Source organism: Lithohypha guttulata (genome assembly GCF_036872675.1).
Source record: "Lithohypha guttulata strain CCFEE 5908 chromosome Unknown scaffold_3, whole genome shotgun sequence".
Classification (NCBI taxonomy): domain Eukaryota; kingdom Fungi; phylum Ascomycota; class Eurotiomycetes; order Chaetothyriales; family Trichomeriaceae; genus Lithohypha; species Lithohypha guttulata.
Window position 1 is genome coordinate 1,757,366 of NW_027042752.1, and position 26,544 is coordinate 1,783,909.

At 48.7% G+C, this 26,544-nt stretch overlaps 9 protein-coding genes and 1 non-coding gene across 10 annotated transcripts; 6 read left to right on the forward strand and 4 right to left on the reverse strand.

Moving 5' to 3' along the window:
- Nucleotides 1–291: 291 nt before the first annotated feature.
- LTR64_004415 (uncharacterized protein) lies at nt 292–1,261 on the reverse strand (the record flags this gene model as incomplete). The annotated part of the gene is made up of 2 exons (XM_064898761.1): nt 292–947; nt 997–1,261. 2 exons carry the CDS (start codon nt 1,259–1,261, stop codon nt 292–294), a joined length of 921 nt encoding a protein of 306 aa, XP_064754718.1.
- A 682-nt stretch (nt 1,262–1,943) lies between these two features.
- YTH1 (RNA-binding component of cleavage and polyadenylation factor) lies at nt 1,944–2,678 on the forward strand (the record flags this gene model as incomplete). Its single annotated transcript, XM_064898762.1, has 2 exons — nt 1,944–2,460; nt 2,536–2,678. The coding sequence occupies 2 exons, from the start codon at nt 1,944–1,946 to the stop codon at nt 2,676–2,678; spliced, it is 660 nt and encodes a 219-aa protein (XP_064754719.1).
- Nucleotides 2,679–4,303: 1,625 nt separating this feature from the next.
- SPC2 (signal peptidase complex subunit spc2) lies at nt 4,304–5,228 on the reverse strand (the record flags this gene model as incomplete). The annotated part of the gene is made up of 3 exons (XM_064898763.1): nt 4,304–4,663; nt 4,818–5,113; nt 5,189–5,228. 3 exons carry the CDS (start codon nt 5,226–5,228, stop codon nt 4,304–4,306), a joined length of 696 nt encoding a protein of 231 aa, XP_064754720.1.
- Nucleotides 5,229–6,056: 828 nt separating this feature from the next.
- LTR64_004418 lies at nt 6,057–6,141 on the forward strand. The gene has a single exon. It is a non-coding gene; the product is annotated as a tRNA-Arg (tRNA).
- Nucleotides 6,142–6,862: 721 nt separating this feature from the next.
- Nucleotides 6,863–7,472, forward strand: LTR64_004419 (uncharacterized protein; the record flags this gene model as incomplete). The annotated part of the gene is made up of 2 exons (XM_064898764.1): nt 6,863–7,393; nt 7,431–7,472. 2 exons carry the CDS (start codon nt 6,863–6,865, stop codon nt 7,470–7,472), a joined length of 573 nt encoding a protein of 190 aa, XP_064754721.1.
- A 148-nt stretch (nt 7,473–7,620) lies between these two features.
- LTR64_004420 (uncharacterized protein) lies at nt 7,621–8,973 on the reverse strand (the record flags this gene model as incomplete). Its single annotated transcript, XM_064898765.1, has 2 exons — nt 7,621–8,789; nt 8,841–8,973. The coding sequence occupies 2 exons, from the start codon at nt 8,971–8,973 to the stop codon at nt 7,621–7,623; spliced, it is 1,302 nt and encodes a 433-aa protein (XP_064754722.1).
- A 473-nt stretch (nt 8,974–9,446) lies between these two features.
- On the forward strand, nt 9,447–11,104 carry DCR2 (Phosphatase dcr2; the record flags this gene model as incomplete). Its single annotated transcript, XM_064898766.1, has 2 exons — nt 9,447–9,469; nt 9,649–11,104. 2 exons carry the CDS (start codon nt 9,447–9,449, stop codon nt 11,102–11,104), a joined length of 1,479 nt encoding a protein of 492 aa, XP_064754723.1.
- Nucleotides 11,105–11,567: 463 nt separating this feature from the next.
- Nucleotides 11,568–12,651, reverse strand: LTR64_004422 (uncharacterized protein; the record flags this gene model as incomplete). Its single annotated transcript, XM_064898767.1, has 2 exons — nt 11,568–12,389; nt 12,505–12,651. The coding sequence occupies 2 exons, from the start codon at nt 12,649–12,651 to the stop codon at nt 11,568–11,570; spliced, it is 969 nt and encodes a 322-aa protein (XP_064754724.1).
- Nucleotides 12,652–14,229: 1,578 nt separating this feature from the next.
- Nucleotides 14,230–17,488, forward strand: LTR64_004423 (uncharacterized protein; the record flags this gene model as incomplete). The annotated part of the gene is made up of 2 exons (XM_064898768.1): nt 14,230–14,327; nt 14,395–17,488. The coding sequence occupies 2 exons, from the start codon at nt 14,230–14,232 to the stop codon at nt 17,486–17,488; spliced, it is 3,192 nt and encodes a 1,063-aa protein (XP_064754725.1).
- Nucleotides 17,489–22,947: 5,459 nt separating this feature from the next.
- On the forward strand, nt 22,948–25,997 carry LTR64_004424 (uncharacterized protein; the record flags this gene model as incomplete). Its single annotated transcript, XM_064898769.1, has 2 exons — nt 22,948–24,115; nt 24,166–25,997. 2 exons carry the CDS (start codon nt 22,948–22,950, stop codon nt 25,995–25,997), a joined length of 3,000 nt encoding a protein of 999 aa, XP_064754726.1.
- Nucleotides 25,998–26,544: the final 547 nt, after the last annotated feature.

Consider the following 26,544-nt stretch of genomic DNA (forward strand, 5'->3'; position numbering starts at 1 on the left):
CCCTTGATATAGAGTAGTATGACACCTTGCTGGCGTCATTTCACGTCTTGTTCTGACTTTCGGACCAGTTGCATACGCTCACGGTCTTTTGGTATACTACGTTACATGAATGGGAGATAAGATCTCAACTAGTAGATAGTCAGGAACAACGTCTTCTTTTGGAGGCCTCGTCAAGGCGCATAAACTCCACTACTTTTCCTATAGTTTTTGTCGCGCACTGCTTCCAAGAGAGTCAGTTGCACAGTAGCATCCGAAACACATGTCTAATTTTGAATGAAGCGGATGGACATACTATGCAAAGAGGTGCTTTGCAGCATGGTCGACGTGGTCATCCGAGAAACTGGCCATGGTGAAGTAACTGTGGTCATAGTCAGGCTGGTATCGGATGTTGACACCCTTTTCTTGACCAATGGACTTGGCAGCTTCAGTGAAGTTCTCAGGGAGTAACTGCTTCTGCTTGTAGAAATTGTCGCCGGTTCCCTGCGTGGTGATTAGCCAAGCCTGATTGACTCTCGTTACTGTGCTTACCACATCGATCAAAATATCCAAGGGTTCACCTTTCCACTTCTTGAGCAGCTCTGTCGAATCATATTCTGCGCCCTTACTTTGCCAATCACTCTCCCCAAAGTAACCTTTGAAGGCCTTCTCACCCCAGGGTGCCTTGAGAGGATTTGCGATTGGTGCAAAAGCGCTGACACTCTTGTACTTGCCAGGGTTCTTCAAGAAAAGGGATAGCGCCCCGTGACCGCCCATACTGTGTCCGGTAATACTGACACGGCTCGAGTCTAGCTGCTTGAAGTTCTCGAAAACTGTAGATGGGAGTTCATCAGTAACATATGAGTACATTTTGTAGTTCTTAGACCATGGATCGTTTGTAGCATCGACGTAAAAGCCGGCACCTGAGCCAAAATCATACGACTCATCCTCGCCTTGAACATTGGCACCACCTGTACATGTCAGCAGAAACCAGACGTGATAGTGTCGAAAAGCTCGTACGTGGACTCGTGTCAGGGTACAGCACCGCGATGCCTTTTTTGCTTGCGCCATGTTGGAAGAAGCCCTTTTCGCTGCAGTTATCAGGTGTGCAGGTCAATCCAGACAACCAGATTAGCACTGGAACCTTGGACGACTCCTTTCCCGTGGCTTGAGGTGGAAGATATAGATTGAAGTTCATCTCTGTACCAGTAACTTTGGATTGGTGAGCCAGCTTGAGTAGTTTCCCTCCGAACGAGGCAATCGTCGCTTTTGTTGTAACAGACATTTTGGTGGTATCTGGTTGTAATTGCAATGTTTCGATAGTCAACCTGAGCACAGCAAATACTCTGCAACCATATACGATTGTAGAGAAAACATAGCAATGACGTTGTATCCAATGCCCCTCAGGAGGACTTATTTCCGTTTGAGAGTCCGTGTGGGGAAGGATTGCGATCGTACTCGCAAGCAGAAGACGGCGAGCATCATGGCGATGCTGTATGCAGTATAAGTTTCTCCTGGCTTTCTACGATGGATGTTCGGTATGTCCTGGAGACATCATCATGGGCGATGAGAAGCTCGTGATGCATATAATATCGACGACGGGACACATTTCGACAGGGACGATCATCATGAGTACACGGAAGGGACGCAGGGCAAAAATGCTTGGCCTGTAGCGGAGAGCGAGCTGCCTCTCTCGATACTTCCACGTAGTAGTACGCGACAACACTGTGATTAGAAATGCTCGAAACCACTAGATCCACGCCTCACTGTCGCGTGGGTTCTGCAGACGAGCACGTGCTCAAACACAGCATTTGAAGGTGTCTCAGATAGCCATATTGAACTATTGTTCCTTGACCACCTTGTCTAATTGCACCCGTTACTCGATTTGCATGTCTACCCTTTATCTGTAGGCAAGTCGCAACTGACAGATCAGAACTCGAGAGCAGACTCACAACAGTGACACCACAATGGCCACGATCGTCCTGCGAGCTGCTACGACAACGGCAGCGAACAATATCTTTGACAAAAGTGCAGCGCCCTCAGAGGCCTCTTACAATTTCAACTTTTCGCCTTTCTTGCGTGAGAACGCATTAGCAGCACTAGCATCCGAAGTCCCAGTGTGCGAGACCTATGCATCCAGTGGCCATTGCCCTCTCGGTCGACGATGTCCCAAGCGCCATCCAACCCCCAATCAAGCCCCGAACCAGCACCACTATGGTCGTAACAATGATAACTACGTCTGTAAACATTGGTTGAAAGGACTATGTAAGAAGGGAGACGAATGCGACTATCTCCACGAGTACAATCTACGAAAAATGAGCGAATGCCAATTTTACAACCAGAATGGATACTGCCAGAACGGCGATGAATGCCTCTACGTTCATGTAAAAGAGGACTCAAAGCTCCCTGTTTGTGAAGACTACAATGCTGGCTTCTGCGAGAAAGGTCCTAAATGTGGTAAGAGACATGTGCGACGCAAGCTCTGTGAGTACTATCTGGCTGGGTTTTGTCCCGAAGGTAGAGACTGCAAGAACGGTGTACATCTGAAAGCTGGTACAGCGGTCAAGGGCAAGCCAGCCGAAGATGATCGAAGACGCAGAGTCGAGGATTTGGAGAGAAGGGAGGAAGAAAACAAGAGAGATTTCCGGGGGAGGGGTGGAAAAGGCGGTAGATGGAGAGACAGAAAGCGACGGAACCCATGATCGAGCACCACTTCAGGATCCTGATCTGACAGTGCTGTTGATACTACTGCGCACATTTGACAGACATTCATTGGATACCCAGTAATTGCAAAATGGGCTAACAGAAAATCCACGTCCTCGAGGACCTGCGTCGACTATATTAGAAGCTATCGACCGCTCTTTCTACCCACAGACAACACCGTAGCAACTCACGATAACACAATTAGTTCGCCTCAGAATACTCGAAGGAACGATAGTCATGTCCGGCCCGGCAGCTGATACTCATAGCTCGATGGAGCTGCCAATATGTGCCAACTGTACATACGCAAGATCGCAACACAGACCTCTCCCTCGTAAGGGTGATTGCTATCCTTGCCTTGCAATATGGCAATATACGAACATGATGAGGGCTTGCATGAGAGAGGAGTCATCCTCTCAACCTTATCAGTCAGAGACACAAACGTCAACATCATCATCGCAATCCAGTAACGCAACGACCCCCATCACCAGTTGGCAAAAACCGGAACCCAGATCGTTCAATACAACTGCACGTCCTCCCGTTCGCAAAGAATTCGTTTGTTGTGACGAAGAAGGTGAGTGTCCTATCAAGCCGGCAAAGAAGCGACGTAAGTCGAAGAACCACTATAAGTCAAAGAAACCTAAATCGAGGAATCAACACAGATCAAAGAAGCAACCCAAACCAGTCGTCGAAGTAACAACTACAGACTCCCATCTACTTTCGCGGTGGTTTGCAGGTCTGGCAATCGATCCACCCGAGTACGTGCCGTGCTGCAACTGCCAGTGGGCAGAGACAAGCCTCCACGACCTGATGCACGACTCGATGCCCGACTTCGATCTGAACTGTGACTTGATGGTGTGGTACGAACAGTTGTAGTGCCTTGGGACCTACTTCCGAGGCGGTGAACGAGTTATTGAGGACGGTTGGAATTTAGGATAGTAAGGTCAAAGTTTCGAAGGAGCATGCTAGCGCCGTCAATCTGCTTGAGGTAATAAATCTGCAGCATAAGGTTGGATACTGTTAGATGAGAGCCTCAACAGCATGTACATTTACACGTGTCAAGTATTATTATAATACATGTGATTTTAATGGATTTTTTGACTTGAAGATTAGATGATTGCGTAGCTCTCGCTTTCCCACATTTACAAGCAATGTTAGGTGCTGCTCACCGCGCCGGTTGTATCAAGTCATGAAGACGGTCGTTTCCAAAGGACGAAGCATTGATGTCGAGCATCTCAAGATCACAGTGGTTCGCTTCTCAAACTACTCTTCTCAATGGTCAGAAGCACAACTACTTGCAAGCGCTGGTAGCACTGGGTGGGTCGAGACATGGTAACACGATTTGGTCCTTACTTCGCTAACTTAGATATGCTGTCAGAGAAAGCGGTCTTGTAACTTCAGGAGGTACACTGTCAGCTCAACCAAGCAGAGTAGTTACACCTTCAAGGACAACAACAACGTGAAGTGAGTGTTCACCACAACACCACAACCAATTTTTCACTGCTGAGGACAAGAAAACAGCTTCGCGGCCGAACAGATGCTTCTAACCACGGCGAGATTCCGGAAAGCAATATCATTGCAAGTGCTAGCAAGAAATTTTAGTCAAGCACACATTCCTGCTCTGCAGTTATGCTGGCTTCTTCGACTTCGTCCTCTTCTTCGCACTATCAGGCGTCGCTTGAGGTGCAGCTGCACCCGAGCGTATGGCCCCTACTGAAACCACTTCCTCATCAACTCTGTCCTCTTCTTGTACACTTTCGTACTCTTTCTTGGCCCCAGGATCTGCGAGACCGACGACTTCGATGTTACCCGCTAGCCACGTTCTTAATGCCTTCTGATCCAGGAAGCCTTGTACGTTAAACCATTCAGTGAAGTTGCCTTCAATAGTCTCATCGTCGACAAATCTTTTGCCTGATTTGGGTGCTTCGTAACGTATTTTGAGTTTGTAAATTGGTTGGTGTTTCGTAACTGAGGATGAGAGGGTCAACTGCGGCATATGTGTTAGCATAAGCCATTCTGTACAATGTCCCCATATTTTGCGAACAGGGTCGTAGGAACGTCCTCGCAGCCTAGACTGACAGGACGCCATTGCTCGATCCGACTCTTCCCAAACACAGCAGCAAGGGAGAGATTCCACGTACCTTTTGTCCACCTTCTCGTACACCAACAAACACTTTCCCACTCTCGACCGCCCATGTCCAGTATGTGAGAGCACTGTTGAGAACAAAGTATGCCACGCATGCAGGCATTGTATAGGGTTTGGTGACGTCCCATCCGAGCTTCCAATCCGCATAGAACAGGATTCCTGCTATGGTGACGGCGACATAACCCAGCGCAAGTCGTACATTCGCGTAGTAGTGAATTTGTGTCAGCTTGTAGGGTTTCGGCAAGGATGTCAGGATGGGTGCCAGGGCATCATCGGTGGTCGTCTTTAGTTCTGCTCAGAAGTCAGTGGTTCATAGTCTTAGGCTAAGTATTCACCGGTGTTGTAATCTGTACAAGAACGGCTTACCTGTGAGATTGTAGAGGGAAACTTTCTGGGGGGCAGTCATGCTGGCTGGGTTATTGGGTAGACGAGTTGCAGGGGACTAGGCTACTCATAACAGGAATAACGTCCGTCTTGTTCGGCAGGAAACTTCTAAAGACGGAGTAACAAAAATAACTCTAACCCAATGTACTTGGTAGAGCATGCGGGAGGACGATCTGTCTGATCTGTCCCCATGCACGACCCGGATATGATATCCACGATAGCCGTTGTTCACCCAGACATCACTTCTACCATTACATAGGGCAAGCGACTATCGGAAATATATCAGTATGCGTTATTAAAACACAAGAATTGGCCTACTCGTAATCATAAACCGCGCCTTTCTTTTCTCATGGATACCTATCTGGAAAAACGCCTCACTCCCGAACTCCATTCCCTATCTTGGTTCCTCTTCTCCTTCCTCTGTTACGAAAACATGAGCGAATGTTCTTAACGAAGTGGTAATGAGACAGTTGAACCTAGAAAACAGAAAGAAGACTTAAAGGACACCGAAAAGAACGATAGACGTTTATGTTCTTCATGTCGCTGCTTCCGCATAGGACCACGTGATGGGAACACGGGTTGTGCGAACCGTGAAGAGAAAAGAAACACCAAGAAGATCTTCATCTTCCTCGGCCTCCGCCGTCGTCCATGAGGCATTTACAGCTCGAGCGAAATGCTTGTAGACACTCACCACTGCTCTCCCTAGTCCCAGGTTATTGCCATTGCCGCGAGGTGGTGCGGTCCGAGCTTTCATTGTGTTTGCTTCACTCGTGTCAGATGACGTGGCGCACAAGTAACAATACTTATATTGACGTCCACCAAAATGCGCTTCCAAATGTACACATAGACAGGGCCTGTAGATCAATAGTAGATCGTCGGACTACGAATCGATCGTGGTGATCCGGAGGTTGCAGGTGCAAGTCCTGTCAGGCTCGCTGTTCTTTCTTTTTTACCTTTCTCCTGTTCTTTTTCTCACCTATCCATTGCATCAATGCTGAGTAGAGTTCGAGAGGAAGACAATCTATATGGAAAAGTGATCCATTTCTTCGTTCATTGTCAATTTACCTTAATCATCTGACGCCCTCAAAGCCTTGGACTAGCAGCCATCAGCGATAGCTCATCAGGGGGACGCTATGATTGAATCGAGCACGACCAGAGCGCGTTTATATCTTTTGCCTATCCGCGATCATCTCTGGTTCCAGAGTCGAAAATTACCTGTCCCTAAGAAGCTCAGAACGGAAAACCAAGGTGAAGAAGTACGACCGCCTCCCAGCTCGCGTTTGTTGTGCCACGGTAACGCGGTCCATCCTCGGCGAACTCGATCTCAAAGACGTCGCGTCGACCATTTGTCGACTGAGTTAGATGAGTCGTTGCTGTTAGCCTTGAAGTACTTGATTATGCTGTCAATATGCAGTAGAGAGCTAAAATTAGAGGCCTAGCGTCTACTGCAGTGAACTCCACCGAACTAACGAACCTGTCGTGCCTGTGTAAACCGCCACATCCTTCACATGTCCGGTGGACTCGTGCCCTGCCCACGTATACATGGCAAGTCTACATCCGGAGTTGCGAGCCTGAATACTTGTGAACCCTGGCACGTTGGTAAGAACAGAATCAGCTCTATTTGACGCAAGTGCATACAATTTCGAAAGCTTCAGCATGGCCTCGACAGGCTCTAAGAGCGTACTCATCCTAGGCGGCAATGGTAAAACGGCCAAGGCTCTGACCGTCCTACTCGCGAGGAAGCAACACAAGATCTACAGTGTCGTCCGTCAGGAGAGCCAGGCTTCTGCTATATCATCTCTAGGTGCTCAGCCTATCATAAAAGACCTCGAAAAGGCAACAGTAGAAGAACTCAGCCGCATCATCGATGAGACTAAATCCGAGATCATAGTATGGGCCGCTGGAGCAGGTTACGGCGATCCATCCGCACCAGAACGAGTCGACCATCAAGCTGCTGTACGAACTTACGACGCAGCAGCTCAGAGCGGTAAAGGCAAGCGCGTTATCGTCATTAGTGCGCTAGATGTTCGCGACCGGAGCAAGGCAGTTCCAGATTGGTATAACGACGCCGACAAGGCTGGGAGCGAAAGGTTGTGGAAGGTGCTTGACCCATACATGCACGCGAAACTTGAAGCAGACAAAGATCTAGTGACGAGAAATGCAGAGCGCGAACTGAAATGGACAATTGTACGTCCTGGCAGATTGATTGACGATTCTGCAGTAGGGAAGGTTGATGCGGGCAGGATACATTTTGGAAAGGCTGTGACTCGAGAAGATGTAGCTGCGGTCGTTCTTGCCTGTATGGAGAATGATAGCAGTATTAACCTTGCGTTTGATCTTGTGGGCGGGGATACTGACGTGGAAGATGCCGTTGCTAAGGTTGGAAACAGTAGGGAGGATTGCTTTGAAGGATTCTACTGAGAGATCTGAAGCGCTTCTGCACTTTGGACCTTTTTCCACAAGGCAACAAAGCCACCTCCTCTTGTCGTCTCTCCGACCATAGGTCTGCAAACCATGGGCGGTATCGTGCCCACTGCAGATTTTGTCGGCTGGCGGCCATGTACAATATTCAGTTCCGCTTCGCTGCCTGGCTCGTGCTCTGCTCCATCTTTCGCAAACTTCGACAAGCGAGTATTTCTCAGGTCAGCGAGGCGTACGTCCCATAAACGGCCATTACTTATGCCGTCACCCAGTTCAACAACCTTTTCGAGCTTCAAGCCTAGGTCGTTACCGACAATTTCCTGGACACAGCTTGCAATTTGTGTGATTTGAGGCACAAAAACAAGCAATTGCCCACCACTCTTGACGGCGCCGACGACTGATGAGATGTATTCTTCTACTCCAGGCATGTCTAGAATCACTATGTCGAGGAAAGGTTGCTGCTCGGTGGAGGAAAGTTTCTCTGCAGCCCATTCTTTGACGTTGCCAGCATAGAAATCGATGTGTGGCCAGTAGGCAGCATTTCGAAAGGAGCGAATGAGCTTGTCGGCGTGTTCGCGATTTAGAGGGTCGATATCGACAGTATGCACGACAGCGCGACGCTGCTTCCGCCATTCATTGAGAGCATCCGACTCACCACTGTTATCGCCTTCGTCAATCTCCTCACCTGCTCTGTATTTCGTCAATTTCGAAGCTCTAGGCTTGATGTCTTCACTTGGTGGCGGATTGGCAGAAGCGATTGCACGAGCGAGCTGCAAGGTCAAACTGCCATGACCAGTACCGGCTTCCAAGATCTGAAATGTCGGGCCACTTTTCCTCGAATCGTTCTCTAAGGATGGCGGCTCATTGTGAATGTCGAGCAAGGCGACTATTGTTTCAGCATAGGTAGCATAAATAGGGGCCACACGCCGTGGCGCAAGCGATGTGAACTCGTCCAACGTAGGATGTCTGGCAAATACACTGAGCTTGCGCAATCGATCCTTCGAGGTACTTAGGAGCCGTACATTGGATTCCTGGCCGATGAGGTAGCTGTGCTTGATAGGGTGACTATCGATGTCTGTCTCGCCATCTTCACGTAGAGGCTTGGTGAGCTTCCGCTTTGATGTCTTGCCCTGCTTCCATCTCAATAGCACTCTATCACCAACTAGTTGTTGTCAGAGCCCATGCGACGTTTGTTTGTTTGTCAATTTCGTACTTTGTAGTTTGGATTGTTGCACAGGACAAGAGCTAAAAGCCCGGCTGTATCGATTCAAGCCATTTCCGCAGTGATGGGCGTGGTACTGAATGTAAGCAAGTCGACTGCCTCTGTTGAGGAGACCAGCCAGCATGCGAGCAGTGTCAGGTTCCTTCAGTTGTACTCGTGTTCGCCCGGTAGCACTTAAAAGGATTTGGAACCTTGACAATCTGAGATGATACAGAGGCAGGTGCACTTCAGGTTGGTCTCCGCAGTTTCGAGATTCATAGAGTGGTTGTTCATTCCCAGAGTAGTTGCCGGTTTTCACCACTATAGTCCTCGTCCCTCGGCAATTACTACAATACAACGGGGTCTCCCATGGTTTGCAGTTCTGAAGCGACAGCATTATGTCGCATTGCATCTCCAGCAGGCCGCCGGGATATAGGCAGAGAGAACAAAACGGGAGGGTATGTAGGACATCTTCATGTTCTGGTTCCTACATGACCTTGTCCTGTCAGTCTTGCCTTGCATGTAAGACCATTCCTTGAAGCGCAGCCTCTGGCTGAATCTGGTTCAGACATGACTCGAAGAATTGTTCGTGGATTTCAAGCAACATCTCGATGGCGCATGGGTATACTGACGTCTACTAGGTACGGACTGGCTTACAGTTGACATGTTTGGTATCTGTGGTCCTGTTCCTCGTTGTGTTCCTGGACAATAGATATCGAGTTCTACCTACCGCAATTCACAATCACCTACCGGCCCACCATCCTGGATTTGTGGTTACTGATATTAGAGTACTGTCGTGCTCATCGCTGAATCCTTTCAGCAAGTGCGCCATCAACGAGGATAACTGGCACAAGATAGACAAGGACCTCTACCTGGGAAGAGGATTTCCAAGCAAAGCATACGTTCATGTACGCAGGAAAAGGGAAGAGGAGTTACTAAGCCACGATGAATTGGTCATCGATGTCTTTGTCGGACCTACCTCACCAGACGATGGCAAACTTGGGAAGAATGAGAAATGGGAATCGCGCTCTATGGGTATCTGGATCAAACGCTCCTCGAAACGACATCTTTCAGACTCAACAAAGGCAGTAACGGGTGTAGACGTTCTCTTTGGTCCAGATGCGGCTGATCCGCGTTCTAACTGGGTCATGCAAAGGACGACTCTGAAGGTGGATGCACATGGCGAGCCTCCCGAGCCACGCTTGACAGTTCGCAATGGTCCTGCGCTGAAAGTTGATCCTCCGGTACCCAGAATTCGCAAGGATGGGAAGTTCAAGATCTTACAAGCCTCCGACCTTCATCTCGCAACTGGCTACGGAAGATGCCGGGACGCGGTACCTGATGGCTACAACGGTGGTCCATGTCTTGCTGATCCTAGAACTCTTGAATTCGTGGAGCGCATTCTGCTCGATGAGAAACCTGACCTGATAATTCTCTCTGGCGACCAAGTCAATGGTGATACAAGTCCTGACGCTCAATCAGCTATTTACAAATACTCCGCTCTGTTCACGAAGCATCAAATCCCTTATGCCGGTATTTTCGGCAACCATGATGATGAAAGCAATCTCAATCGCGCACAATCTATGGCGATCATGGACGGTTTACCCTACTCCCTGTCTCATGCTGGACCATCGGACGTAGAAGGAGTTGGTAACTACTACATCGAAGTCCTCTCGCGCAACGGTGGATCCACCAGCGCTTTGACGATATACATGCTCGACACGCATTCCTACAGCCCTCAAGAGAAGAAGTATCATGGATACGATTGGCTAAAACCAAGTCAAATAGACTGGTTCAAGTCCACTGCGCAGAGTTTAAAGCATAAGCACAAAGCCTACAGTCATATACACATGGACTTGGCTTTCATCCACATTCCCTTACCTGAATATCGCAATCCAGACAACAATATCGTCATCGGCAACTGGAGTGAAGGCGTTACAGCACCCTCGTACAATTCTCACTTCACCGATGCACTTGTCGAGGAGAACATCCTTATGGTCTCTTGTGGCCACGACCACGTCAATGACTACTGTGTGCCGAAGAACAACAAGCACGGCGAGGCAGCACTATGGATGTGCTATGGTGGCGGCGCCGGATTCGGTGGGTACGGCGGTTATGGTGGCTACATCCGACGAATGCGCCTTTTTGAATTCGACATGAATGAAGCCAGGATACGAACGTGGAAAAGACTCGAATGGGGTAGCCAGGAAGATTTGGAGCGAAGAGTTGACGAGCAGATTATTGTGGATGCTGGGAAGGTGGTGACGGGCATGTGAAACCCAGCATTGTTGTATCAAAATTACAACATAGCATGGAACAGAGTACGTCGACTTGCTGTACAACATTTTGTGCTGTGGCAGCAGCAAGGAATACAAGTACCGAACTTTAGCGAGCCTACAAGGACTCACATGGCAACAGAGCCACCACCCGAACGAGATCTCTGAGCTGAATAAGCGACGAGCAACAAAGCCCGTGGCAGCAAAACAAGAGATGCACAATACTGTGAGCCTCATCACTCGATGTCGTTCATGTCTCCTATTTAAGGGGTGTTCCTGTTCGAAGACGTTACCTTGTGGGCGTTCCTACGAGCAGGACTGGCACTGACACCCTATAAGTAGAGGTGAGAATATTCCGTAGAGAAATTGGTTCAGTATCCCGGCAGAGAGTGCCTGGAGGATGTGATGTATGCTATAGCACTGGTCGAGAGATGTGAACGGGCCAGAATGTACATCAAAATTGCTACCACCACTTCTCACACAATACTCTCTTCTCATCTAAACCAGGCATAGCCTTGAGTAGTTGCACAAAGTCATCGGTCATGTCTGGAAGTCCACACACATACACAAGTGTAGTTTGTCTCTGTTTTTCCGAACCGACTGCCTCAGCTAGATCTTCGGGTTTTATCCTCCTTCTGCAAGTTTTCATGTTTAGTGGCATACTAGTAGTGTCCTGCTCAATATTCGCTGGGACATCGTCTTTGAAAGTCTCGAAGAATGTGTATCCAAAATCCACGTTGTCCTGTTTCGAAGCGCGCTTTGCCGCAATCGCCTTTAGCCTCTCTTCGAAGAGTATTTCTTCCAGTTTACCCTTGCCATCAAGGCCTCTTCTGGACGTGTATAAAATTCTCAGTCTGCTCGGAAGACCTCCCATTCGTTTGGATCCTAACATGTCCATGGCTGTGACCATGCTCATGATTGGGTTGATACCAACACCTCCGGCTATTAGGACAACGTTGTTAATCTGTTGAAACTCAGGCATTGAAAGTGTCATTGGAGGGAAAGTGAAGTTTCCTCCGATACGAAATCTGACCGGTGCATTCATTATCTGATCCGGTTGCTGCCAGAGATATGCTGCTGGAGGATTATCAAGGGCTTTCTGTATTGCTAATTCTATGTAGGGATCGTCAAAGGTCGCAGCTGATGGAGGCGTCGTAGTCGATGGTGTCGGAGCAGGCAATTTGATCGCTGTTTGTGGCGGTGAAGTTATCGTAAAGCCTCCGACTCGTTCGACTTCTGGTACATGAAGATCTACATATTGACCAGGAAGATGTCTTAGAGGTGACTAATAGAAGTGAGTCTGCATTCTCACGGTCAAGAATCAAAGCAGTATGTAGGTCACCAGCACAGGTCGGGTTTGCGACCAACCTTTGTGACAGATAGAAGTATCAACAGCTTACCTGATCATTGTCAAGATATAGCCGTAAAAGGCGAATCTTGGAATTGACTTGCTCTATTCTCCCAATTGTTGCTCGAAACATATCTCGCTGCCTCTGATCCGCTGATGTCCGTACGATGTGAGGTATCGAGTCTTTTACTGTCGCCATTTTCCTGATGATTGAGCGATGCTGAAAGTTGGAAAATTGGACGTTCTTGAGGCTCGACGATAACGCTGAAGAGTGCCCGAAGCTTCCAGTAGACTTGAAAGGAGACCGCATAGAGAGAGCAAGCATAGTGTATCTGAAAGCATTCGAAGAACCAAGTCTTCGCATCGGCCTTATTCACGACATCAAGCTGAAAAGATTAGCACAAAGTTAGCATTTGCGATGGCTGAGAGATGAAGTCATAGCAAGTCCGAAACTGCACATTGTTTAATATCAAAATGGCATGTCTGCACAAGCTTATCGGGACCAAGCAAGAGATAGACGCGTGCGATGGCTGCTAAGAACACAGGAATTAACAGAAGCACGCAAGCTGTATAGTCTTGGGTATAAGAGGCAGTAGCAATGTGACTGGGGAACTGTAAGGTACCCCAAATGCGGCAAGTGCGACGAGGCAGTAATGCGCCTGCAGTGGGCATCGGTCGCAGCAATACCTTACATGGCTACGGTATAAACGGACTGGAGGTACGAAGACACGGTATCGAAGATCTCCTCACCTTTGTGGTTATGAGAGTCGTTGACTGGTCAGCGTTATAGCAAATGCTGCTTCATTCGCCGCAAGAATTAGAGACATCAAGTAACAGCTTGAGAGTCCCCCATCCTCATCTTATATGGTGCATCTAGCTAAACAGCATTTGCAATGTAGAACAAGGCGCGAGGGACAGACTGGAAGGGTTTCGAGTTTTTGTGGGGTGAAAGGACAAACTTGTGAGCTGGCATCGACCGTTATCATTATCGCAATTCTTCTGGATGGTTCATGCTTCAGGCATATGATGGTGTCAAGCAGCATAGTATGCAGGCAACAGATCACCGAAAGCCAAGCTTCGTGTATCTTGCTCTTTTCATAACATATTTCTGGCCAAGTAGAACGCTGAGTTGGATGTTGCTGTCAACTGCGACCTCTTGAGAAGTAGAGAAGCATATTTGATGTGTGCGGAACCACGGACATGACGTGCTGGGCTGCGACTCGGTGTTATCAATTCAGCCCTCTTGTTCACTTCTGAGTATTGTCGATTACTCTGAACATAATCAATAACTTCTGCGCAGACACAAATTATAGCTTTGGTAGAGTAAATGATGGTAGAGAGAAGGGATGAGGTTCAGAAAGAGTAGGTCCAATGCCGAGCTTTTAGTGGCGGAAACCGGCACCTACAACGATGCTCTGGGCCACCAGCAGCAACCTCACCTCATGAATCGATAGACCACATATATCCTTTTGCCAACGACAAAACCGCTTGAAACCTCTCAATTGTCGTATGAGACTATCACGTACATACCCTTTCAACTTGCAGTTCGTTTGCTGTTGCAATATATAGCTTTTTTCGGCACTTTCTCCACGACCACGAAACACCTCCCAGGTACCAACGCTCAGCCCCAAACAACCTTATGAGAAGGTCATCAAGGATAGCCAAAATTACTTCGGGTATACTGATGGATTATCATATTGTCTGATCGGGCGAGGAGAGGGACAAATTTTGAGACAATTGACAACATCAATATCGATCGCCCCTTTCGGTATCGAACATGACGAGCTTCGCTACCACGATTGCCGTTCAGAACCTCTGGGCAAATGATAATGCGACTGGTCACAATGCTGGTTTGCATTTGACAAGTGACAAAAGGTTGGTATTGTCTCCTTTTGATAGTGTCTTTGGACTTGTGGCAATTCTAACCAATTTTTATATTCAGCCATGCGAACCCACAATCCATCATAATGGAAAATATTAATATCAAAATGGAGGTTGACGACGATGATTCTACTGACGAGCAAAACACCATTTTGAGAAGTCTAAAGACCAATAGTGAACCACGAGACTCGCCCAATAGCTCTATGACTTCGCAATCCGGCGCCTCTTCTGTGCAAGATATCAAACCATCCACGCCCAAAAAGGCTTCTCAAGTCACCAAGGACTATGAGAGCCCAAGCAAATATATCCACAGTCGTGTTGCAGGCACTTTCAAGGCCAAGTCATCTATACCTTCAAGATTGCCACCTGCAGAGTATGCTCGTCAATGCGTGGCTGCAGCTGAAGCATCTCGACTGCCTCCATATGCACTGCACGAAGAAGAACAGAAGCTCTTACAAGACAAGCTTTGTCAGCAGCATGTAACAGTCTATCTGAATATTCGAAACGGCGTCCTCCGCTTGTGGACACGTAATCCAGGTGTCAGTGTCAGCATCGAAGAAGCAATAGGATGCGCTCGAGACGAACGCTGGACGCGACTTGCGTGCTTTGCATGGGAATGGCTTGTCAGAAGAGGCTATATAAACTTCGGCTGCGTTGAGCCACCTGCTATCTCAAAAACTGTCAAAACCAGAGGTCGACCAAGTCAACGAGAGACAGTCGTTGTAGTTGGTGGCGGCATGGCAGGCTTGTGCACAGCGAGACAACTAACAAATCTCTTTCAACACTACCCAGATCATCCGACTCCTCGCATCATTGTGCTTGAAGGTAGAAATCGTCTTGGAGGTCGGATATACTCGCATCCTTTGAATAGCATGCGATCCTCTCTACTGCCATCAGACCATCGGTCCACAGCAGAAGCAGGCGCTCACATCATTATAGGATTTGAAGGTGGGAATCCGCTCGATGCAATCATTCGGGGACAGCTCGGCCTCGACTATCATTCTCTTCGAGATTTATCAACGCTCTACGATGTTGATGGCACGCCAGTAAACGGAGCCAACGATGTGATGATGGAGAAACTATACAACGATATACTAGACCGAACAGGAACATATCGACTGAAAAATAGTTTTAAGAAAACTGCATCTGGAGAACGAGAAACTATGGATGCAGGTCGAGATCCGCCCGATACAGACGACACATTGACCTTGAGACAGTACGAAGAAGCTACGGCTGCTGGTACCATTGATCAATTGATCACCAAGCGATCTCGCCGTAGAGGTGCAGGTCATCGTGCAGCCAAGCAAGACAATCCGGAAGAACGAATTGAGACCAGCATGGAAAGCAAGACACAATTACCAGCAGCACAAGCAGCAAAAGAATTTGGGTTCCTGCTACGAAAGAGCACAGAGCTCCATGAGACACTCGAGATCGACAGCCTCGCAGAGGAATTTAATCAGTCACTCGGTCTTGTCATGGACGAAAGTGTCAAACAGTACCAGAAATTTCTTGATCTCAAGCCATACGCTCTGCGGCTGATGAACTGGCATTTTGCGAATTTGGAGTACGCTAATGCAGCAAATGTTGATAGGCTAAGCCTCCGAGGATGGGACCAGGATACTGGCCACGAATTTAGCGGACCGCACTCTCAAGTGAAAGGTGGCTACCAACAGCTACCACGAGGCCTATATCACTTCCCTACCCAGCTCGACGTACGCACGAACAAACCTGTGAAGAGCATTCGGTATGGTGGTGCAGGGACTAAGAGTAGGGCAACCATAATTTGTGAAGATGGAGAATCCTTTGAGGCAGACAAAGTTGTCTTCACTGCTCCGCTGGGCGTTCTGAAAGAAAACACCATACAATTTGAGCCTCCTCTGCCACAATGGAAGAGAGACGCCATCCGCAGAATGGGGTTTGGCTTACTCAATAAACTCATCCTGGTCTTTGACAAGCCATTTTGGGACGTTGATCGAGACATGTTTGGTCTGCTTCGACAGCATCGTCATGGCAATGGTTTTGATCAAACACACTACAAGGAAGGAAGAGGTCAGTTCTACTTCTTCTGGAACACGATCAAGACGACTGGGCTCCCATGCCTGGTCTCACTAATGGCAGGCGAAAGTGCTTTCGAGGCAGAACGCACACCAGACAATGTGCTTGTGGAGGAGTGCTTGCGCTCGCTTCGCGCATGCTTCGGAGAGGCGAACGTGCCCATGCCCCTCGAGAGCGTTGTCACCCGCTGGGGCTCGGATCGTTTTGCTCGAGGCACATATTCATTTGTTGCTAAAGAAGCTCGACCGGCGGACTACGACATGCTCGCCGAACCTATATCGAACCTACACTTCGCTGGCGAAGCAACTTGTAGATACTATCCTGCTACCGTTCACGGTGCTTACCTGTCAGGTCTACGAGTAGCTAACGAGATTCTCGAGACCATGACTGGCCCCATAGCAGTTCCACCGATACTTGTACCTGCTAAAGAGCTGACACGCAAAGAGCCTGCAGCGACCTCAACGTCTAACAAGACAAATGCTACCATCGACCTCACACCTGCAGAGGATCACCTTATCAAAGTGCCAGCTCGCAAAGGCGACCCCGTCCTCCCAGCCGGCACATTCACACGACCTGCGAAGGAGAAGATCGATACGTCGCTCAACGAAGCCTACGATGCAGCCATGTGGGTGCGCATCTACGACGAACTCGGTCCACCACCACCCAAGCCTCAAAAGTCCAACGTAAACGCGTACCTCATGTTCCAGATGGAGAAATGGGACGAAGTCAAGACAAAATTCCAAGGCGCCACTACCGCTTCAGGCCGAAGAGCAGGTAAGGACAAGCACGAAAGAGACAGAGTCCGCGTCGAGATCGGCCGCATGTGGAATGAGCTTGGAGAAGAGGCACAACGTCCATACAAGGAGACTGTCGAAAAGAACAGATTTGAGAACGATCGTGCTTTCAAGGAATGGCAGCAGAAGGCTCAGGAATGGGACAAGAGGACTTGGGAAGTGAAAGATACGTGGATCAAGGAAGGCAACACTTTTGAGGAGTTTTGCAGTCGGGCAAGGGAGGAAAGGGACGTTATGGACGGCCGGAGTATGAAGAGGGAGAGTGAAGATACGGATGGCGGGAGTGGGAAGAGGGTTAAGGTGTAACCTCTTCGCAAGATGGGACGGCACTCAGGCGCCTCCTGCAAGAACAATGTCGAGAACTATGACCATCGTCCCCGACAGTCTGCTTTGAAACGACGAACCTGTTGGAAACGGTACTTCGCAGTATACATCCGCACGTCGCTGAGACAAGACCATTTGATATTGTAGCACAACATACATTATCCATCACTTCTGTATTCCTTCTCTGCTGCAGGTCCAGTTCGTGTATCTTTCACATCTTCTTGACACTTGATCTGTGGTGTCATGGGCAAACTACAGCAGTGAACATGGCGAAGATACCTGAACACGACGTGACATGGCCATGCGGGGTACACGTTGCTCTGGCATGTGGCACGGCGTATGTACTCTGCTGGGCGGATCTGTAGCGGTGATCTTCACGGCCGGCGGGGCACAATATCGAGTGGCACGAATGTCATGCTGTAACACGTCTTCAGGGGCTGGAGAGGGTCACGAGGCTTATGTTGGGTGTAACGGAGGCGTCTAGATTGTAACAGATTACATAGATGTTAAGAGATCACTGCGAGGCTTGAGTACGATGGGTACAACGTAGAAGTAGGACATTGTAATGAATATGGAGACGGACCGGCAGAGAGGAACAATGATATGTGAGTACCGTTTCATCTCAGAAAAGAGTATTCGATTTTGTGCATATAATAGCTCGGACAGACTATGAATCAAGAAGTTCAGTATGTGCGTATACATATGCAGATGCAGATAGAGGGGGGTAAATATGTCCCTTTCTCTTGTCCTTGCAGTCGATCTATCCCTCTGCTCAAGCTCTTATATCCTTTGAAGCTCATACCACACCGGGTGTCTATAAATCCTGCCCAAATTTTGCTTGTTGAAACCGCGACACCAATGCTAACTCAGTCAAAATCAGATGAATGCTAAAATGGTGATGCTCAATGATCGAATGTGTTGAGAAAAGTTGTAATTGAGAATCTTCGTCGTATCAATGTGGCTTTGTATGTTCTATCTGTGCTCCTCGTGTAACTTGAAGGCTTGGCACGTTCCGTTCGTTGTATCGAAGTCGGCCAGGTCGGTCTGGACAGCCTGCGCTGTCGATCAGCTGGTGAAACAGGCGACCTCGGAGATGGTTTGAGGTGGTGCAACACTAATCCATCCACTGTCACTTGTTCCACTTTGGCTGCCTGACCATCCGTTGCTGCCCATGAACATACACGTGTAACCCGAGACTGCAGCAATCTGATCAATGGAGGCGATATCGCATGAGCCATATGAGGAGGAAAGGATGTTGAGACATGTTAGGCCAGAAGTTCCATAGCCGTTGCCATCAGTCGGTACCCACAAAGCGAATTGCGAAGCGCCCGAAGTCATAAGGACGTTGGTGGCAAAATCGGCGACAGCAACAACCGTGATGGGAGCTGCAGCAATCTTAGACGCTAGTAGAGCCAGCGCAATGGTGAAGGTGAATGACTTCATCGTTGTGGCTGTTCGAGGCACGTAACTTCAGAGTATATCGAAAGGTAGACCGCTTCAGTAGGTAAATGGTGACCGACAGAGTATGAATCTGTCGATGCAAATTCGATACAGATGAGCGATGTAAACGTCTGATGGTCGACTGGTCCGAGCACTCAACGTGAAACGAGTGACGAAGAAGCCGAGATGAACGTAGGTCCAAGTACGTTGGATTACAGGTCGGACTGAGAACCTGGCACAGGTACACTGATCCTGAAGTCAAAGTGAGCTTCTGGCAATGTAATTATTTCTTTCAAGCGAATGTGGGATACTGAGGAGTGATGGTATGTGTCAAAGGTGGCCCCGGTTGTAGTTGTCCTGAGGTGGGTGATTGAAGACAATATTGCATCAAACTTCACGATATTCGAGCAAGCGGAGGTTGATTCGTGGTTTCTGGAGGCTTATGATGCAAGCTGCAGGTAGGTTCTCCCAAAGGGCGAATACGGCTTGCTCCGTGGTGGAACCAGGTTCGAGAACTGATCGTTTCTGAAGATCAGCAGAGACAGCGGTGGAGTTGCAGACAGTGAATTTGTGATGGCAGCTTCGACTTCCTGGATGGCACGTTATAGCTTCAAACCAACGAGAAGAAAGAGTTGAAGAACTTCGCTGAGAATTAGTCGAGGTTGCAGGACAGCCGAGAAAAGGCTTGTGTGGTTGCGATCAGACGTGACTGGCCATGTTGTAGCTGTACCTTAGTGGCGGCATGCAGCTGCTGCGATCGCAGGGTGGGTGGAGTTCGATGTGAGCAGCAGACACCTTCCCAAGGAGATAGCGGCTTGAGCAGACGACGTAGTGGTGGCGACTACTCTGCTCTCAGCCTGCATGACTGCTGGGTCTCGACCTCTGATTGGGTTTGGGATTTTGTGTCAAGGGCACGGCTGATGCACGCCGTTGTCCTCTTATGCACATAGCCGTCTCCGGCTAGACGTAAGATTGGTTAGCTTACCAGCCACGGGCTCATGATATGACCTTAACCCACCTGGGACACTTGCCGTGTCAGACACAGTCGCCTAGCTGGATCTATGGCAAATCGTCTCGAGCAGGAGGAGAAGATTTCGAGAACTTGTAGGAGCCGAAACTCGATGGCCCTGGATCTCCTCGCTTGAGCATGGAAGCCTTGCTGCACATGTGGCACTTGTCAGGTATCTCGTCACATCCTGCAATCAATCCACACAGTGACCACGCATGCACGATACTGTAGATGCATTTCTGAGAGGGAAAGGTGAATGACGGAAAAAGACAGTTCTGTGGAATTATGAGATTTAGCGCATAAGCTTTTCCTCTTGCAGTAGCTGCGGAGTGGTTCTTCGACGGACCCTGCCAAAATGAGACATTTCGCTGGTGAGCTTGGAGCTCGAGCCACACACTTACAAAAAGCATCGTCTTCGCTAGTGCTTGTCTTAGACAAACGCAGAGCACACCAACCTAATGGGTTCGTTGGTTCGTTCAGAGATATCACTTACGAAGGTGTATCTCGAATGCCGTCAGGCTTCATTACGAAAAGCTCTGGCGGTCTGGCTCGATGAAGTTTTGCACCAGACAAATAGAGTGCTGCAGGGAACATGCCATTGCATAGATGGAAAACTGTTGCCTAAACGTGCTCAGACTTAGATGGCTATTCTTGCACCATTCGTCAGTCGCGGGCTGATTGCTGCTCGATTGACGACATTCTGAGCCAGGTCGAGGGGTATCGAAGTGGTCGCCGGCGCTACTCTTGCACAGAACGAGACGATGTCCCAAGAATGGGCCTAGCACTACAATACTGCAACACTTGCAGTACAGCGAACAGCTATTGTTAAGGAACCTTTGCATAGAAAAGACTCCCACAACTGATCTGCGTTAGCTCGAGTCAACGTTGAGTTCGAATCGTCTGTATCGGCACTAACGCGAGAACGCGAGTATCCAGACGTGAGGTAAATAACTGCTAGCGTTACGATATGGTGTGCGGCAGTATTCTTCCAGCCACTACGATGTCTCTGTATTGTCAACGTGCATGGGGAGTTTTCACCACAACATCTCGATGTCGTGAATACTGTAAACGCAGTGACAGTGCCTCAAAGCGGTGTCTTTGTGGTGCAGCTAATGGCTCGTCACGAGTCTCTGCGTTCCCCGCCTGGAACATTGCAAGCAGTCCATTCCTGTGGTAATAGCCATGAGTACAGGAAGATGGTGATTACCCATAATGGTGTCGACACCCGCTTAGTAACCAAATGATCGGACCTCCGGCAGAGTGGAATTAGACAACCAGTTTAGAAACCGGCAAGGATCTACATATCAAACAGTATAATGCCTTAAGAACCTTCATAGACCTACCAGCGTGTTTGCAGGCGTCAACCACTTCCTCAAAACTGCACACTTTAGGCGCGCAGTGTGCACTGGACCGCGGGATGGGTAAATGAGTGTAGACCAACAGAATTGCTCGGCTCGAGCACGCTTTGGCCGATAACCGTTTCCACCTCTTCGACGGCAGACCTTTGGTCTAGCAAGCAGCATACTGCCATGTGCGCCTTCGCTGTATGGCACCATGTCGATGTGCGATAGTTCGGAGTCTTTCAAGCATCAACGACGTCAGACATGCTGATCTCGTACCAGTATGAAGGTCTTCCAGGATATCGTGGTCAGACGGAGTATTTCGAACAGGCTGACGATGATCAGTAAACTCGGAATGTGAGATTTCGTGTACAGGAAGGCGACCGGGAATATCGGTGCCTTGCATATATCGATGATGGTTAGAACCCTTTTCGTTCGACTGCATCTGTCACAACTCGAGACGAGCCATGGCACGTCTGTACTGCCTGGATGCCGAAAATGGTCCCAATTCCGTACGAGTAACTCTCTCGCTCAACATTACGAAGACCTGATCACTTCTAGCTTAGTACCCCGAATCTGAGCTGTTGAGACTCCCTGAGCCGTTCGCTGCAGGTCATTCTTGACTCTTTCTCGTCGACCAACATATCTACAATGGAACGTTCGTGGACAATCGTCAGCTTGTTGAAGAGTAGTCTGAAGTTTTCCAGTACTTCGAGTCGTCCAAGGCTTTTACTAAGTGTCTGAACTTTCTGTGTGTTGTCCGCGAAGTGCCTCGCACGTGGATGATACCAAGGCCAGCATACTCTCCCACCACAGCAAGCAGCTTGGTGGCAATCCGTGTTGGTATGACGCCGGACAGCAGTGGCCATGTGGTCGTTAGTGGTACTCCATCCCATCTCGGATTCCATGTAGAGAGGATAACAGCACGAAACCTGGTCGCCGTAGCACAATCTGAGTGTTTCAGACTTGTTCAAGGGTTCTGAACGACCTGAACATTGTTTTTCTTCTTCCACTTGTCCATCTCGGTTTGTTTGCTCTTGTACTGTTTCAGTAGTTCGTCCAGTACCTGCTTGAGACCATCGGAATTCGTCTTTAGGGCAGGCAGAACTTCCTTCACAGTTCGTTCCACGAGAACACCATTGATCAGGCGAAAGCACTTGCGATCACCAGGCAATGGATCTAGACTTTCAGTGACAAGCCTGGGAAGAGATCAGTATCGTGTCTCTGTATACACCTTTTCGCGTACTGACTTGTGCTCTTCGATTTCTTGCTCAATCTCTCCGACTTTCTGTGCTAGCGACTGCAAAGTGGACTTGTAGTTCTGGTACTGCGTTTGCAGGTCTGCGCCAGTTAGTAAGGTGAGAATTGAGATCCTAGATACTTGCCCTGCTGCTTCTTCATAGCAACCTCGGAAGCCATATTTGCAGATACTATCAGCAGCCTGAACGAGAACACAGATTAAAGTGTTAATGCTGGTTTCTGAAATGACTGGAAGGAAGTCACGATGCTGATGCCTTGACGCCTAAAATACGAAAGGTGGAGGACGACCGCCAAAATTCGTATACTCGATTCCACGCAACCCGAGCACGACACGATGATAGTCATGCCCGACCTCACAATTCTACGGGCAACACCGGAATCTCTCTTGAACTATGGATCGTGATAGAAGCCCCAAAAGGCGTAAACTTGAAGACAGCAGGTTCTCTACTCCTCAACCTGATGACCTAGCTCCTTCACTAACACGACTCTCGAAGATCAAGACCGAGTCAAATGGTCACTATGCCTCCTCGCGATCGTCGACGCCACGAGGAAAGCGATACGCTTCCACTCCTCGCCAATCTGAGTTCGACGTAGCAGAACCATTCATCCAGGACGAGGACTCAACTGCTCTAGATCGAGATTGGTACCTGGGAGACGACTTCGGACACACCTTTGGCGATGAGTCGCACAATCCTTTTGGCGGTGCTGATGTCTCTTGGCAAGACAAGCAGCGTGAGCAGGATCTAGCCAACAAGAAGCTCGGCAAGCGTATGACTGCCCGTGCTGCTCAAAAGCAAAGAGAGGTTGATGCTTGGGAGACTAATCGCATGCTTACTTCTGGTGTCGCTCAAAGACGGGACCATGGCGCCGACTTCGAAGATGACGATGATTCGACTCGTGTACATCTGTTGGTTCATGATCTCAAACCACCCTTCTTGGACGGAAAGACTGTTTTCACCAAGCAGCTGGATCCTGTGCCTGCAGTCCGAGATGCGCAGAGTGATATGGCAGTTTTTAGTAAGAAAGGCAGCAAAGTGGTCAAGGAAAAACGGCAACAGAAAGAAAGGCAGAAACAGGCACAAGAGGCTACAACTGTTGCTGGTACTACACTAGGCAATATCATGGGCGTTCGTGAAGGCGACGGTGACAGTGTCGCTGCGATACCTAATGAAAACGGGAAGTCCAGCGACAGCAAGTTTGCTAGTCACCTCAAGAAAGATGAGGGTGGTAGTGCTTTCAGCAGAACCAAGACTTTGAAAGAGCAGAGAGAATATTTGCCAGCCTTTGCAGTAAGAGAAGAACTTATGCGTGTGATCCGAGATAACCAGGTCATTATTGTGGTTGGCCAGACTGGTTCGGGAAAAACTACACAATTGACTCAGTTTCTGTACGAGGAAGGGTATGCTAAGAATGGCTTGATTGGATGTACACAACCTCGAAGAGTAGCAGCAATGAGTGTGGCAAAGCGTGTCAGTGAGGAGATGGAGGTGAAATTAGGAGGTCTCGTTGGCTATGCTATCCGTTTCGAGGACTGCACTAGCAACGAGACCTCGATTAAATGTGAGTCGTGAGTAATGATTGCGTTTTCGCAAGTACTAATTGATTTCCAGACATGACCGATGGTGTACTTCTTAGAGAGTCCTTGACTCAACGAGATCTAGACAAATACTCATGCATCATTATGGACGAAGCCCACGAACGTGCCCTCAATACTGATGTCCTGATGGGCCTGATCAAGAAAGTCATTGCGCGCAGAAGAGATCTGAAGCTTATTGTGACCTCTGCAACGATGAACTCTGAACGTTTTGCTCGTTTCTTTGGTGGTGCACCCGAGTTTGTGATTCCAGGCCGCACGTTTCCTGTTGATATCCAATACTCGAGGACGCCCTGTGAGGATTATGTGGATAGTGCGGTCAAGCAAGTCCTTGCAATCCACGTATCGCAGACAGCGGGAGACATACTCGTATTCATGACTGGACAGGAAGACATCGAAGTGACTTGCGAACTGATTGAAGAGCGCCTACAACAGCTCAACGATCCTCCGAAGTTACTAGTATTACCTATCTACTCTCAAATGCCTGCAGATCTACAAGCGAAGATCTTCGATAGGGCTCCTCCAGGCGTCCGAAAAGTCGTTGTAGCTACCAATATCGCAGAAACCTCCCTTACAGTCGATGGCATCATGTACGTTGTGGATTCTGGCTTCTCGAAGCTCAAAGTCTATAATCCACGCATGGGTATGGACACTCTCCAGATCACACCTATCTCTCAAGCCAATGCATCGCAACGGGCTGGTCGAGCTGGTCGTACCGGGCCCGGCAAGGCTTATCACCTTTATACCGAGCAAGCTTTCAAGGACGAGTTCTATATTCAGACCATACCCGAAATACAACGTACCAATCTCGCCAATACCGTCCTCCTGCTGAAGTCGCTCGGTGTCAGAAACCTGCTTGACTTCGACTTTATGGATCCTCCACCTCAAGATGTGATCACCACGTCCCTCTTCGACCTTTGGGCTCTGGGAGCACTTAATCATGTCGGTGATCTAACAGAGATTGGTCGAAGCATGACCCCGTTTCCAATGGACCCGTCCCTAGCTAAGATTCTGATAACATCCTGTGATCCAGCATACGAGTGCAGTGAGGAGGTCCTCACCATCGTGAGCATGCTTAGTGTACCTTCCGTCTTTTACCGCCCCAAAGAGCGTCAAGAAGAATCGGATGCAGCAAGAGAAAAGTTCTTCGTCCCGGAATCAGACCACCTGACACTGTTGCATGTTTACACACAATGGAAGAGCAATGGCTATAGCGATGGCTGGTGCGTGCGACACTTCTTACATCCGAAGGCACTGAGAAGAGCAAAGGAGATTCGAGATCAATTACATGACATTATGGTTGGCCAGCAAAAGATGACTTTGACGAGCTGTGGTACAGATTGGGATGTGGTCAGAAGGTGTATCTGTGCTGGATATTACCACCAGGCCGCGAAGGTGAAAGGTATAGGTGAGTACATTAATCTGCGCACATCTGTTACTGTGCAACTGCATCCCACGAGTGCTCTGTATGGGCTAGGCTATCTACCGGACTACGTCATCTACCACGAACTCATCCTCACCAGCAAGGAATACATGTCCTGTGTCACAAGTGTCGATCCGTATTGGCTGGCGGATCTTGGTGGTGTCTTCTATAGCTTGAAGAGCAAGGAGTACTCTACTAGGGAGAAGCGAGTGATTGAAGGCGAATTTAACAAGAGAATGGATATTGAGCGTCAGATGAAGTTGGAGGCTGATGCAGAAGAGGCCAAGTTGAGAGATGAAGAGGAGAAAGAACGTATCTTGGCTGGGCGCGGAAAGAAGATGAGCTCGGTGGTCAAGAAGAGTGGAAGCAACGGTGTTGTGAAGAAGCCGATTGTTGGCAGACGGAGGCTTGGTGGGGGGTTTTAGTTGAATCAATGCAGATGCAGAGTATTCACGTCTTTGCCATTGTTTCCAAATTTTCGTAGAAAATCGAGTTGTTGAGTTGCTGGGTGTAAAGGATTACTGGATAAATTCGATGGTCCCGAGATGTGCGTGTCAGACTGTCAGCGCACTATTTGATAGGCGGCATCCACGTGGTGCACATAAAACACAGGGGATCAATGATGTGGTGCAGGATACCACAGCTTCACAATATTCTCAAGCATCTCATCAGGCGCGCCTGGTGTACTGCCATGATCTATTGTATACTCTGTGGTTGCAAGGGACGATCGCAACGCGCACCATGATCAGTGTGCCTGAGATGGGTACATATCCGCTCTCGAAAGCGGCAATTAGCTGCTAGTACTGTTCCTACAATTCGACCCCTGCCCAATCCCGCCAAGCCATTAACGATGAGCTTTACTGCTTCCGGAGCCTGGAAAGCCTGCCTCTGTCCAATCATGTGAAATCAATGCACTGTTTCACGAACTGAACTTTTGGCTCCTTTTCACTTCATTGTTTGAGATACTTACTA